Raw genomic sequence first — 13,706 nt, forward strand, 5'->3', positions numbered from 1 at the left:
TACGGGTTCTTCCTCTATATGTATATATCCTACCACCACATGTCCCAGGAACGATAGGGAGGAATAAAGGATTGTCCACAACCGGAGGTTTAGTAAACTGGAAATAACTTTACTGTAACTTTTATGCAGGTTAACAGTAGTAACAGTCTTTACAGAGGACCAGACTTTAAGTTCCTCACAGTTGGTTGGGACCTTGTAGGGAAATAAGCTCTGAGGCTTGCGTTATGCTGTTCCACTGAATTTAGGGTTTGGTTTTAGGTTCAGTAGTCACGGAGATTTAGGATTGAGTTTAGTTGAACTCACGGTTTTGTATTCGGCCGAAGTTAGCAGGCTTCAGGTCTACATTTGTCTTGTAGCTGTATTAGCAGGTCTGCTCGCTTTTAGATCCAGGATACAAGAGAGCGATCATTGGATACTGCGCCCTTATATGGCAAGAGGGCAGACTCATAGCTTATTGGTTCCACCAACTGTCAGTCCATTCACAAAGCATTGTGGTACATCATGTGACCCACTCACGTGACCTGAAAGGTCCTTAAGCTTAACCTAACAGTAGGCTTCGTAGTCATGTGACCTAAGGTCCTGGAAGTACTATACATACATATTAATTATATAAATTATATACATCAAACACCTAAAATTAAAGGGGTATTCCAGGCCAAAACTTTTTTTTATATATCAACTGGCTCCGGAAAGTTAAACAGATTTGTAAATTACTTCTATTAAAAAATCTTAATCCTTCCAATAGTTATTAGCTTCTGAAGTTGAGTTGTTGTTTTCTGTCTAACTGCTCTCTGATGACTCACGTCCCGAGAGCTGTGCAGTTCCTATGGGGATATTCTCCCATCATGCACAGCTCCCGGGACGTGACATCATCATTGAGCAGTTAGACAGAAAATTTCAGAAGCTAATAACTATTGGAAGGATTAAGATTTTTTAATAGAAGTCATTTACAAATCTGTTTAACTTTCCGGAGCCAGTTGATATATCTAAAAAAAAAAAGGTTTTGCCTGGAGTACACCTTTAAAGAAGGAAGATGCAACAAGGGGTTATCCCACTAGGAGGATTCTACTGGTACGCAGGAACTCTGACTTTGGGGACTTAGCACACAAGGTACGGTACAAGGTACAGTACCGGGACTCCACATAATTGGAACATGGGGCCCTGTTGCAGATTTTGCATCGGGACCCAGTAGCTACAAGTTACGTCTCTGGCTGGCATCATGTGGATGTTAGGGGGACATGTATCACCGACCTAAGAATTGTACACCCCCTTCATGGCAGCAGGATCCCCTAATGGCAGTGGCCTCTTTGAGCAGGATAATGCCTTGGCCACCATGCAAAAATAGTTTGGCAATGAGGAACATGACAAAGAGATTAAGGTGGTGATATTTAAGGACAGCATGCAGGTGTAGACACTTGATTAAATGAGCATTGGCCCTTTAAGAGCAAGAGCTCCCCTAGGAGGCAGGGGCATGCGCTCCGTGGCTGCGAGGACACGGAGAGGTGGAAGATGAGGGAGGTGAGAGACGGGCTGGGCGCGTCCCGTGATGCGAATCCCAGCCCCGCCGGCAGCGGGGACATAAGCAGAGAGCGCTCACGGCCGGCGTGTCCGGCCGGAGCACAGGTGTTCCAGACACCTTCAGAAGTCTTTTGGAGCAGAACTAAACATGCCATATGTAGGCACCCTAAGCAGTTTAAAAAACTAAACAGTAAATGCAAAAATAAAAATGAAAAAAATAAATAAATAATAGGTTAAATAGAACACATTAAAAACTAACAATTTGTGTTGTGGAACATTTTTTTTTTTATTAAGCATATGTGGCCAGTACAATATATATATATATCATTAAAGGGTTTATCCCATTCATCATTCCATATTGGTGATGCTGCTGATCTTTGCTGTAGAGGGAAGATGGTTTTGCCCTGCAGCTGTCTTCTTCCCCCTCTGGCACCTAACAATATAATATAAGGAGTCTTTTCTTAGCTTTACTGCTACTGCAGAGGTTCTGCTCCTTCCCTGACAAGCAGAGAACTATTTCTATTGGTGGCTCTGCTGTGGAGTGAGTGACTGAGCATGTGTGTCCCAACACTCAGTTCAGTAGGTGGTCCTGCACATTCATATACACTTTGGCCACCAGTTGGCGCTGTACTATGTAAATCAATACACTGACTCTTTACTGGATAATTTTTTGACAGCATGTAAGTGGCAAACATTTCTTTTTTTCTGACCTATACAATGAATATATTTAAAGAGAATCTTACAGCTAGTTCATATAAACCAGTATATATGGATAATATATACTTGATTAAAATGTGGGTAAAGAGCTGTAAAATGAGGGGTTACTCACTGAAATCCATTGGTAAAGTTCAGAGTTATCCCGTGCGCATTGGAGGCGGGGAGGCGGCTGGCCGACCTCCCCTGTCTCCTCCATATTAAAACCGTCGGTGAGCACTCTGCTCTCTGTGCGCTCACCCATGGGGCAATGGGGGAATATGCAGGAGGCAGGGGAGCTCGGCCAGCCGGTTCCCAGCCTCCAATCTGCGCTGGGGCGCATTAGGAATAAAATTATTTACAAGAATAACTACAAAAATAACTGACCGAGCTCCCCCATCTCCTCCGTATTCCCCAGTCGGCCCTGCCCCCTTTATTATAATGCTAATAAAGGCAGCGGTTGAGCGCTTGGCCCTCTGTGCACTCACCCGAAGCCTTTATTATCATAATAATTAAGGGGGCGGGGTTGATGGGGGAATATGGACAGGGCCACCTAGAGCGCCGATCTGCCTGCCGCAAGAAAGTTAGACAACCAGCATCTGAACCACTTGCTCAGCCAGCAGTATGAGGAGGAGGTTTGTTACAGTCTCAACCCAGTAGTAAGCTAATTACATGAGGAGGGGGCTTGTTAAAGTGTTTCACCCCAGTAGTAAGTGGGGCGTCTCAGGGGGTGGGCCAATGGGTGGAGTCAAGGGGCGGCAAAATTAGCTTTTGCCTAGGGTGGCAAAAGTCCTTGCACCAGCCCTGAATACGGATAAGACAGGAGAGCTGGGTGAGCTGCCTGCAATGCGCCCTTAGGAGCATTAGGAATAAAACTATCTACAAGGATAACTCTGAACCTAACCAACGGATTTCAGTGAGTAACCTCTCATTTTACAGCTCATCACCCGCACTATAACCCAGTGTACTAGGTTTAGTATGGGTGAACTAGCTGTCAGATTCTCTTTAAAGCTGTGCAAACCCCTTTAACATATGTTGCAGACCTATAAGTGTAATAGCTTGTACATTTTATTTATTAAACATTTATATAAATAGCACACTGATATATATCAAAAATATACATAAAAACTTCAATCAGGTAAAAGAAAAAATACAAAGCCAATCTTTACTGCTACTGGAATGACAAAGGGTTAAAAAATGGGGGCAGAGCTAATATCAGAATGAACTAATCCCCTAAAGGGCTAATTCCATATTATTGTACTGACACTGAAAATTGAAAAATATACACCCTTTTTATACCACAAATTGCAAAAATTTGAATAGAAGACTAGACTGGTCCTCTTTCCCTAAATATGTAGACAAACAACTGTGTTCCGGTACTGATCCCTAGGATGGGACATGTAGGTGGCCACCAGTTAGCACTCACATATAATTTCCTGAAAACAGAATAGCTGCAAAGTATGAGGGCAAATAACTGTGATAGGACACTATGGCAGTGATGGGGCACTATGATATAAAAATGGCACTATGGCGTGATAAGGGCATTATGGATGTGATACAACACTGTGAATGTCATGGGGCACTGAGCCTGTGATAGAGGAACTGTAACTACAAAGGGAGGACTGTGTGATGCAAGAGCACTATTGGGTGTGGGGTACAGTGGAAATATGGGGGGGAACTGTAACTGTTTGATGGGACACTATGCCTTTGATTGGGCAGTGATAAAATGGGGGCATTGTGGTGTAATAGTGTAGTGTTGTTGTGATAAAGTACTGTGGTATAACGTGCACGGTGGCTGTGATGGAGCAATGTGATGTGACTGGACACTGTAGCTATAATGGTGCACTATGGTATAATGAGCACTGTTAGCTGTGATGGTGAACTGTGATTGTGAACTGTGTTTGTGATGGTGCACTGTGGTATAATGTAGCTGTTATGTTGTACTGTATTTGTGCACTGTGATTTGATGTTGCTCTGTGGCTGTGATGGTGCACTGTGGTATAATGTAGCTGTGATGGTGTACTGTGTTTGTGATGTTGTACTGTGTTTGTGATGGTGCACTGTGGTATAATGTAGCTGTGATGGTGTACTGTGTTTGTGATGTTGTACTGTGTTTGTTATGGTGCACTCTGGTATAATGTAGCTGTGATGGTGCGCTGTGTTTGTGATGGTGCACTGTGTTTGTGATGGTGCACTGTGTTTGTGATGGTGCACTGTGTTTGTGATGGTGTACTGTGTTTGTGATGGTGTACTGTGTTTGTGATGGTGTACTGTGTTTGTGATGGTGTACTGTGTTTGTGATGTTATACTGTGTTTGTGATGGTGTACTGTGTTTGTGATGTTGTACTGTGTTTGTGATGGTGTACTGTGTTTGTGCACTGTGATTTGATGTTGCTCTGTGGCTGTGTTTGTGCACTGTGATTTGACAGGACGCTGTGGCTGTGATGGGGCACTGTAGTGGGCACTGTGGCTGCGTTGGTGTGCTGTGATTTAGTTGGACACTGTTGTATAATGGTGCAATGTGTTGTAATAAGGTATTGTGACTGTAATTAAAGCATCTGAAGTATTGGAGGCACTTATATTACTGTAATGGGCACTGTATCTATGATGGGGCCATTGTAGCGGTGATGGGGGACACTGTTGTGGTTCTGATCAGAGCAGTACTTTCTCATTGATTAAATATCTCAAACACTGATAAGCATTTCCATTTTACAATATATTTATACTTTATATTACAAATGTTATTTTTTATTTCATATTAAATCCATGTAAAATATGACACGAAGTAGACATTACATTATCTAAAGACTATGAAGCCAAGGAGACGTTCTGGGACACTCTGAGGAGAACACAGCTGCTTTCTTCAAGGAGAGTATAGATTTCATCCAAACGTAGGTCCTTCGCTTGTAGCCGATTTATCTCCAAGATTTCATCTCCCACTTCTAAGATTCCCTGTGGAAATGATGAGGTGAAGGCTCCGCTCAGCTGAACCACGTACAACCCTGACAGGAGGGGAAGGAAAGGGTCAGCATTAGGAATGGACAATCAGATGTCATGGACAAGGTCAGCAGGTTAGACAGTAATGGGCGGAGGGAATAGGGCAGGAGATGTGAGGGAGACATCCACTGATACTTATAGAACATCTCATGCTTGGATATGATGCATCTCCTGGTTAACTATATTATTATCACAGATGTTCCACCACATTATTTCTTCAAGAACATTGGACAACGTGACAGTGTGTAAGCAATGCCCCTGTGCAAGTCGTTCTTAGTACAACGGCTATGTATTAGTTCTGCTCCACTGGGGTACAGCTCATAGGCGTACGCAGCCTATTTCATTAGGGTGGGCACCCTAAAGCACAAACTCACGCCGCGCGCGTGCGTATGTATATATACATATACACACACACACAAATACACTCTTGCTTGCATGCACTCATACATAAACAGACCTGCATTCATATAAATATCAATACAAACAAAATGACGTCACCATAGGCACAGTGTTGTACTTGAGGCTCTATCACCTCCGTGCTGTACTGCCTTGCTGTGCATTTGTTTCCCTGCCGATCCAATCCTCCTACACTATGCGAGTGATATCGCCGCACAGTGTAGGACAGACAGGACGGACATGCTCCTCCTCCAGACCTCCCCTGTAGCATGCGCGGCGCCGCGCATGCTACAGGGGAGGTCTGGAGGAGGAGCATGTCCGTCCGACACTGTGCGGCGATATCGCTCGCATAGTGTAGGAGGATTGGATCGGCAGGGAAACAAATGCACAGCAAGGCAGTACAGCACGGAGGTGATAGAGCCTCAAGTTTGAGGATTGATTAGGGTGTGCCCAAGCACACCAGGCACACCCCGTGCGCATGCCTATGGTACAGCTAATTTTGTCTATTAGGAGTGTGAAGTAGTCTGAAATCCATGGTGTCTCAGCTAAGGCCGCTGCTCCGTCCCATCTTCTGCTGCACTGCAGCTCAGCTTGTTCAGATTGGCTTCCTTAAATGGACACTGTCATTAAATCTAATTTTTGCTATTGCACTCCTTATGATAAAAAAAAAAAATCTCTCTAATGTACTTTCTTTTTAAAAAAATGAAGTTTTCTATGTTTTATTTGTGTTTAAAAAAAGCTGCCACTAGGTGTCTCCCTTCTTGTCCAGGGGACATTTCCCCCCATCTCTTGCAGAGACTTTGGACTCCTGCTGGTCTGGCAGAAGTCCAAAATCAGGAAATGTACTCCGCTGGAAAACATTATTTATTTATTTTTAAATCAACTGGTGCCAGAAAGTTAAACAGATTTGTAAATTACTTCTATTTAAAAATGTTAACCCTTCCATTTCAAGAACTGTCCATAGCAGGAGAGGTTTTCTAAGGGATTTGCTCTTACTCTGGACAGTTCCTGAAATGGACAGAGGTGTCAGCAGAGAGCACTGTGGTCAGAGAGAAAGGAAATTCAAAAAGAAAAGAACTTCCTCTGTAGTATAAGTACTGGAATGGATTAGATTTTTTAAATAGAAGTCATTTACAAATCTAAACAATAATAAGGCGAGAAGAGGGAGAGCACACTAGAGGCAGACTTCACCTGGACTGGAATGCGGCTTGATCTCGGTACCTAACTGTGTTTCTCCTGCGGGGTGCACACACACAAGTATGAAGTATCAACGATAATGAATTAAGAAATACGTAGGTGCACTCACCGCTTGGCGAAGACAGCTGCGTGGCGGGGTCCGGTTCACGGGGAGCTGGATCTCAGCATCGGCGCAGGAAGTGTGACGCTCGGAGGCTACGCTGGCAGTTTTGCACGTCGCCTCCGAGCGCCACACTTTCTGCGGCGATGCTGAGATCCAGCTCCCTGAGAACCAGACCCCGCCACGCAGCTGTCTCTGCCGAGTGGTGAGTGCACCTACGTATTTCTTAATTCATTAATTTACAAATCTGTTTACATTTCTGGCACCAGTTGATTAAAAGAAAAAAATGTTTTCCAGGGGAGTACCCCTTTAATGTTCTTCATGCCCTTGGGTATTCCATACGTAAAGGTTTCTCCTCTTCCGCTACGTTCTTTCCCGACATCATTCTTGCATCCAGGGCTGTAGATGATCTTCTCTCACATTCTGAGGCATAAATGATGTTTAATGTAAACCCCTTACACCTCCATTACCGCACGGCACGCTTATTTGTTTACGGTTCCCTCTAAAAAAAAAAAAAAGCTTCCTCGTCTTTCTGATGATTGTCACATCAAATCTGATGGAGTAAACAGAGAGGGTCCTATACCTGACATCAAAACTCAAACCTGCCTGGTTGAAAGGCGCCTTGTTGGGCTGGAGAAAAGCTGCAAGTTCCTGCAAATCTCCTTTCATCCCGGAACTCTTTGACGTGCAAAGCATTCCCAGGGGCCTTGATGAACTGAAGCAATGCCTCAGAAAGCCAGGGATCACTGGCCACCGCACATGAAAGAGCTGTCCTAACTTGTCTGAGCATTACCTGCCTCTTACACTATAGCTTATAGCTCATTTTATGCTCTATGTGCAGATGGAGAAGTCACAGGCACAGCAAAGGTATTGTTCAAGGAAAAAGGAAAGACATTTTCTCAAGTTGCCATGACAGGTTAAAGAATGAACCACTGTTAACACAACGGGGCCAACATCTTCTGAAGCGAGGAGATTGCAAATTCAGGAGAACTACACTTCCCATGATGCTTCATTTTTGAACAATAGAACTTTATTTTTACCCTTTTATTTTTACTTTGTACAGAACCCTATCAGGGATGCATGCTGTTCTGTTTGCTAATATGGCACCCATTAAAGGGTAACTCTCGTTAAAACTAATTTTTGGTATTGTACTCCTTATTGTAATGAAAAAATATTTCTAATATATTTTGTTTAAAAAAAATGAAGTTTTCTATGTTTTATTTGTGCTTAAAAAAGCTCAAGACCACATTTCCCCCATCTTACACACAGACTTAGGACCGAAGTCCAAACACAGGAAGTGCAGCCTGGAGTACTGAGGGGGGGGGTGTCCAGCCTCATCCAATCATAGCTCCTCCCACACTTAACTGCCATATGCTGTTGGTTGGACACACCCCCCTCAGCACTCCAGGCTGTACTTTCTGTGTTTGGGCTTCAGTCCTAAGTCTGTGTATAAGATGGGGAAAATGTGCTCTTGAGCTTTTTTAAGCAATAGCACAAATTAGTTTTAATGAGAGTGCCCATTTAAAGGGGTATTCCCGTGAAAAACAATTTTTTTCATATCAACTGTCTTCAGAAAGTTAAACAGATTTGTAAATTACTTCTATTAAAAAAATCTTAATCCTACCAGTACTTATCAGTGAAATAAGTTGAGTTGTTCTTTTCTGTCTGAAAAGTGCTCTCTACTGACACCTCTGTCTGTCTCAGGAACTGTCCAGAGCAGGAGAGGTTTGCTATGGGGATTTGCTCCTACTCTGAACAGTTCCTGAGACAGACAGAGGTGTCAGCAGAGAGCACTGATGCCAAACAGAAAAGAACCACTCAACTTCAGCAGCTGATAAGTACTAGTAGGATTAAGGATTTTTTAATAGATGTAATTTACAAATCTGTTTAACTTTCTGGAGCCAGTTCATATGAAGAAAATAGTTTTTTACCGGAGTACCCCTTCAAAGTCTATGGGCCCATATTTTTTCGCTGGGTCTATACTTTATCCATAGTCAACAGGCTCATACAGTACTCAGCTCTCCACATATCTCTTATTTAAGTAAATACTAGTATCCCCTATATTTTACAATTCAAGAGCAATTGCACCATTACGGTTGTTAGGGTGTGTTCCTATGCATGCTATAGGCACCCATTGTCTTTTTTTATTGATAGTTGTGTGCTGGCCCAGTACGGGAGGTGTTACCCCGTACCCTTGCTGTCCTGTCAGGCAGCCTACCTACAGTGTCCCCTGGGCCCCCTTGCATCTGCCCCCCCCCCCATGTAAATATGTTTCTAATGTATTATACCATGTAATTTGTTTAGAAAACGTTGTCACTTTAAGACTGTTTACCATGTGACTTGTCATCTGATTGTTACCCAGGAGGTAACAGTGACCAGGTGATCCCAGTGGTGATCTATGGGCTCCCTCCTAGTCTCCCCCATATAAGCCCTGGGTGGAGCTTACAAGTTACAATGATCCAGCGGTATACCTTCGGGTGGTATGGAGGATAAACCATATTCTGGCGTCACGAATACAAGGGGTTAATGCCATCTGCCCCTAGGGTAACAACATCTGCCCTTTGCATCACACCTTCTACCACAGTTGTATAATTCTCAGTGGGACCCAGTCTGATCCTTCTCCAAAAATGTTATCCTGATGGAAAATCAAAGGGTAACTACGTTTGTTGTTGCGGCAGCAGGGTACACGTTTTATACTCCTGGGAAACCCCGTAGCTAAAGGGGGCAATCTATGAAATTACCAGAAGTCCCATAGACTTAGTAGATTCTGGCAAATCCATAGATCACTTGCATTAGTAAGGATGGGGGGAGGGAGTTGTATCCTGCAGCCACATTAACATAGTAGTTACACTTTAATTCTGTTTAAGTAACAATAAGACACGGATGAATGTAATTAATAAATATGTGAATTATAAATGAAAAGGCCATTGTGAAGTACTTATCTGCCCATTATTATCTAACCTTTACTGATGTATTACGCTCCACCGCTATTGATGCTGAGTAATTAATATGAATTGTTCATTACAATGTTCTTATTGATTTTAATTATTATTCATCTTATTATTAATGTTTTGAAGATGTTGGGTTTTTCAGGATAATGGAGCATTCTAGAACAGATAAAGTCACACTCCTCTTGTAAGGACACCGATCGGCCATAAAATTAAAACCACCTGCCTTGCATTATGCAGCCCCCACAACTCCTCCTGCCACCAAAACAGCTCTCACCTGCTGAGTTATTGACTCCAAAAAACGTCTGAAGGTGTCCTGTGGTATCTGTCACCAAGACATGAGCAAGAGATCCTGTAGGTTGTGAGGTCTCCATGGATCAGACTTGTTTTTACAGCCCATCCCACAGATATTCAATCATATCATCCACTTGATGCCAGGACCCAAGGTTTACAGCTTAGGGAATCTCAGTGCCACTGATGGTTTGTCTTCTTCTCATAGTTATCCTGATGCCATCTTTTCCCCAGGTACGTGATGCTCCTTAAATCTATACCACTCCATCAAGCTAAATGGCCGAACTATATCGTCAATCTCTTCCTCTGTGTAATGAGCAACAATAAAGGTTTTCCACTTATCAAAAAACTTTTTTGTGCCAGTGTTTTTGTGCCATTTAGTGTCTAGTTCGTCAATCCCACAATACAGTTTCAATTGGGAGATCAATATAGAGATATCAGGGCACTAGAAATCCAAGAATGAAAAGGGCAGGGCTACATGAAGAACTATATGGACCATTTAGGCACCTTGGGAGACCTTAGGGAGCCCGACTCAGTCTTCGGGGAGCATCAGTGAAACATAACGGCCTGTGGAGTAAACAGCATTGTCAAACCCCAATGAATTGGAACATAGGCTAAATCTTGACACCAATAAATCACTGTAGAGGGGCAGGTCTACACACCATGCTACAGCTTAGTCAAAGGTAAGGAACATTTCGGACATTTAGTTATACTACCGGGAGAAGTATGTAAAGGTAGGATATTAAAGCCATGAATATGTTTCCCGCTAGCCTTCACTCATCTAGAATCAAGGTATTCCAAGAGAAAGATAATGGCCCTCATTTACTTAGAAAATCGGGTTGTAAGTCTATGTTGCTTTCTTACCCGACTGCTGTTTTCCCCTGGTATTTATTATTATGTCGCATTCTTTTTGTCGCACGTGGGTTTTGTTGGTTTTGGTTTCCAACTCCTCTGTTGTCCTCTGTTGTCGGGAAAAAATCCACAGCAATTCAACATATTCGGGTTGGAAACCTTTATAAATACGTGGGAAAGCTCAGAAATGTCGGGTTACGCCCCTTTTTCGAGTTTGGGAGAATCCACATCGGGTCCGTCAGGAAAAATTTTTGCATCGTGTCGCAGACTGGCGCACGATGTCTGCGACATGTCGCAGACAAAGATGCGCCAAAAAAACCTGACAAAACAAGTCGGGTTTAGAATAGTAAATGAGGGCCAATTTGTCTGAGGTAACCTTCAAGAAGGAATCTTGGAGGGCATTATACAACAATAAAATGGAAGTCTTACGGGGGGGTGCGCCAATAATGTCCTCTAACTCATGTATAAAGGCTTCTTATCTAGATTGTGCAATCTCAAACTATAGAAGAAAGAACTTGGTTAAGCACAAGCATGTGGGAGGGAGGAAATATAAAGTGGGACATAATATCCTGAGAGGAGGACCATTTTTTCCTGGGTATGCCCATAAGATCCTTTGCTGTAGTTAGGACTTTATCGAGCCAAATGCTGTTATGGCTCACTGAGCCATCTTGAGGGAGATTTGTGTGACCCCTCAGAGGCATATGCTCAGACTGGAGGAACCATTTGGATCTTCTTTCACATAATGACGGTATCTCAAGAGGTCAGAGTGTCTCACCGTGGCTGGTAAAGAGGCATATGAGGTTTGTAGTAGGGCCACTAGGTCCCAAAGGGACGTAATTTTTTTATTTTTTTATTTTAGCACTGCAACCCAACAAAATGTGAAAAAAGTGAAAGGTTTTGAAAACTTTCTGAATGCTATGTATCTATGCTTATCCCACAAGTGCACGGTATAAAAGGCAGTAACCGAAAATTGGGCTAATACAAAGAACGTCTAATCATAATGATAGGGGAAATCCTTTTATTAAGCCCATTAAGAACTCTAGAACCAAGAAAAAAAATCCAAAATGTTTCTATGTTCAAAAATTTATGGCATATGACCTTGAAGAACCCAACGCAGAACTGCCTGTTGAGTAAACTGAATTGTCAAACTCCAATGACTTGGGACCTAGGCCAAAACTTGACACCAATAAATCACTGTAGAGGGGCAGGTCCATACACCATGCTAAAGATTAGTGAAAGGTAAGGAACATTTCGGACATTCAGTTATACTACTGGGAGAAGTAGGTAAAGGTATGATATGAAAGCCATGAATATGTTTCCTGCTAGCCTTCATTTATGATGCGCTGCCTAACCCCATGCTGGCCACATATGGAATACTGGGAAAGGTGAAAGACAACAGCAAAATGAAAAGACTTGCACTCCAGCACTTCCGGGTGTGGGTCCTGTGCATGAAAATGGGACAAAGCAGAGCACGGAGGTAATAGAAGGATATTACACTGTATTATAACTTGGCATTATAGACTCAAAGGCTAAAGAAAAAAAATCTTGGAAAACCCCTGAAAGGGTGCGTTCACACCGACCGATGTATAAGTTTCCCGCTGCAGACTGAGGAGCAGCGGGTGTTTCTTTTGCAGCAAATTACATTGACCTCCATGTTAACTTAAACTTGCTGTTTGGAAAACAGTAGAGATGTATAATATATCTGACTTACCATCAAGGCTGTTCTATCTGAGAGGTCTCAACAATACCCCTGTCTAACAAGGCTATTTCTAATATCAGATGATTCTCGTACAAAACTATAGAGTATAGTAGAACAGCAACGTGCTCTGGCCAACTCACCCCCGTGCTATGTTGCGCACCATGTGACGAAGATGGCGTGAGGCAGAATGGAATTACCTGCAGTATCTTTGTGGTAGGTCTTAGTCACTACACATTTTCCTACCGGGTCCTCTGTTAGGGTATGTTCACATTGTGGAATTTCTGCCCGGAGATATTCCGGGTCGGAGATTCCGCCTAGGGAGCCACAGACAAAATCATTCAGCGATAGGACCGGTCTAAAAAAGTCTGGTCTAAAAAAGACAGATTGGGACTTTTATGCCAGTCCTTTTGGATCCCATTAGTCGGGCAACATATATGGTAAAATGTCCTTAAAGAGAATCTGACAGCTAGTTTACCTGCACTAATATAGTGTGGGTGAACAGCTGTAAAATGAGGGATTACTGACTCAAATCCGTTGGTTAGGTGCTGCATTCTTCTTTTAAACAGTTTTATTCCTAATGCGCCCCAGAGCGCTTTGGAGGCGGGGAGCCGGATGGCCGAGCTCCCCTGTCTCCTCCATATTCCATATGCCAATAAAGGCCATGGTGAGTGTTCTGCTCTCTGTGCACTCACCCTTGGGGACAGCAGGGGGAATATGGAGGAGACAGGGGAGCTTGGCCAGCCGGCTCCCCATCTCCAATGCGGGCTGGGGCACATTAGGAATAAAACTTTTTACAAGAAAAACACAGCATCTAACCAATGGATTTTAGTAAGTAACCCCTCATTTTCCAGCTGTTCATCCGTATAACCCGGCAAACTGGATTTAGTGCGGGTAAACTAGCTGTCAGATTCTCTCTAAGGACATTTTACCGTATATGTTGCCCAACTAATGGGATCCAAAAGATCATACAGAGGAGGAGTGCCCATTCCCTGATACCTGGCAGAGAAAAGGGTCA

At 43.1% G+C, this 13,706-nt stretch overlaps 1 protein-coding gene across 1 annotated transcript in view; it reads right to left on the reverse strand.

Moving 5' to 3' along the window:
- Positions 1 to 1,799: 1,799 nt before the first annotated feature.
- Positions 1,800 to 13,706, reverse strand: part of LOC130291884 (uncharacterized) — an 88,442-nt gene continuing 76,535 nt past the window's right edge. Inside the window, exon 12 of the mRNA XM_056541317.1 lies at positions 1,800 to 5,213. Within this exon, the coding sequence (XP_056397292.1) occupies positions 5,020 to 5,213 (194 nt within the window). The 3' untranslated portion in view covers positions 1,800 to 5,019. The remainder of the gene's footprint in view (positions 5,214 to 13,706) is intronic.

The sequence above is a fragment of the Hyla sarda genome, chromosome 9, assembly GCF_029499605.1.
Source record: "Hyla sarda isolate aHylSar1 chromosome 9, aHylSar1.hap1, whole genome shotgun sequence".
NCBI lineage: Eukaryota > Metazoa > Chordata > Amphibia > Anura > Hylidae > Hyla > Hyla sarda.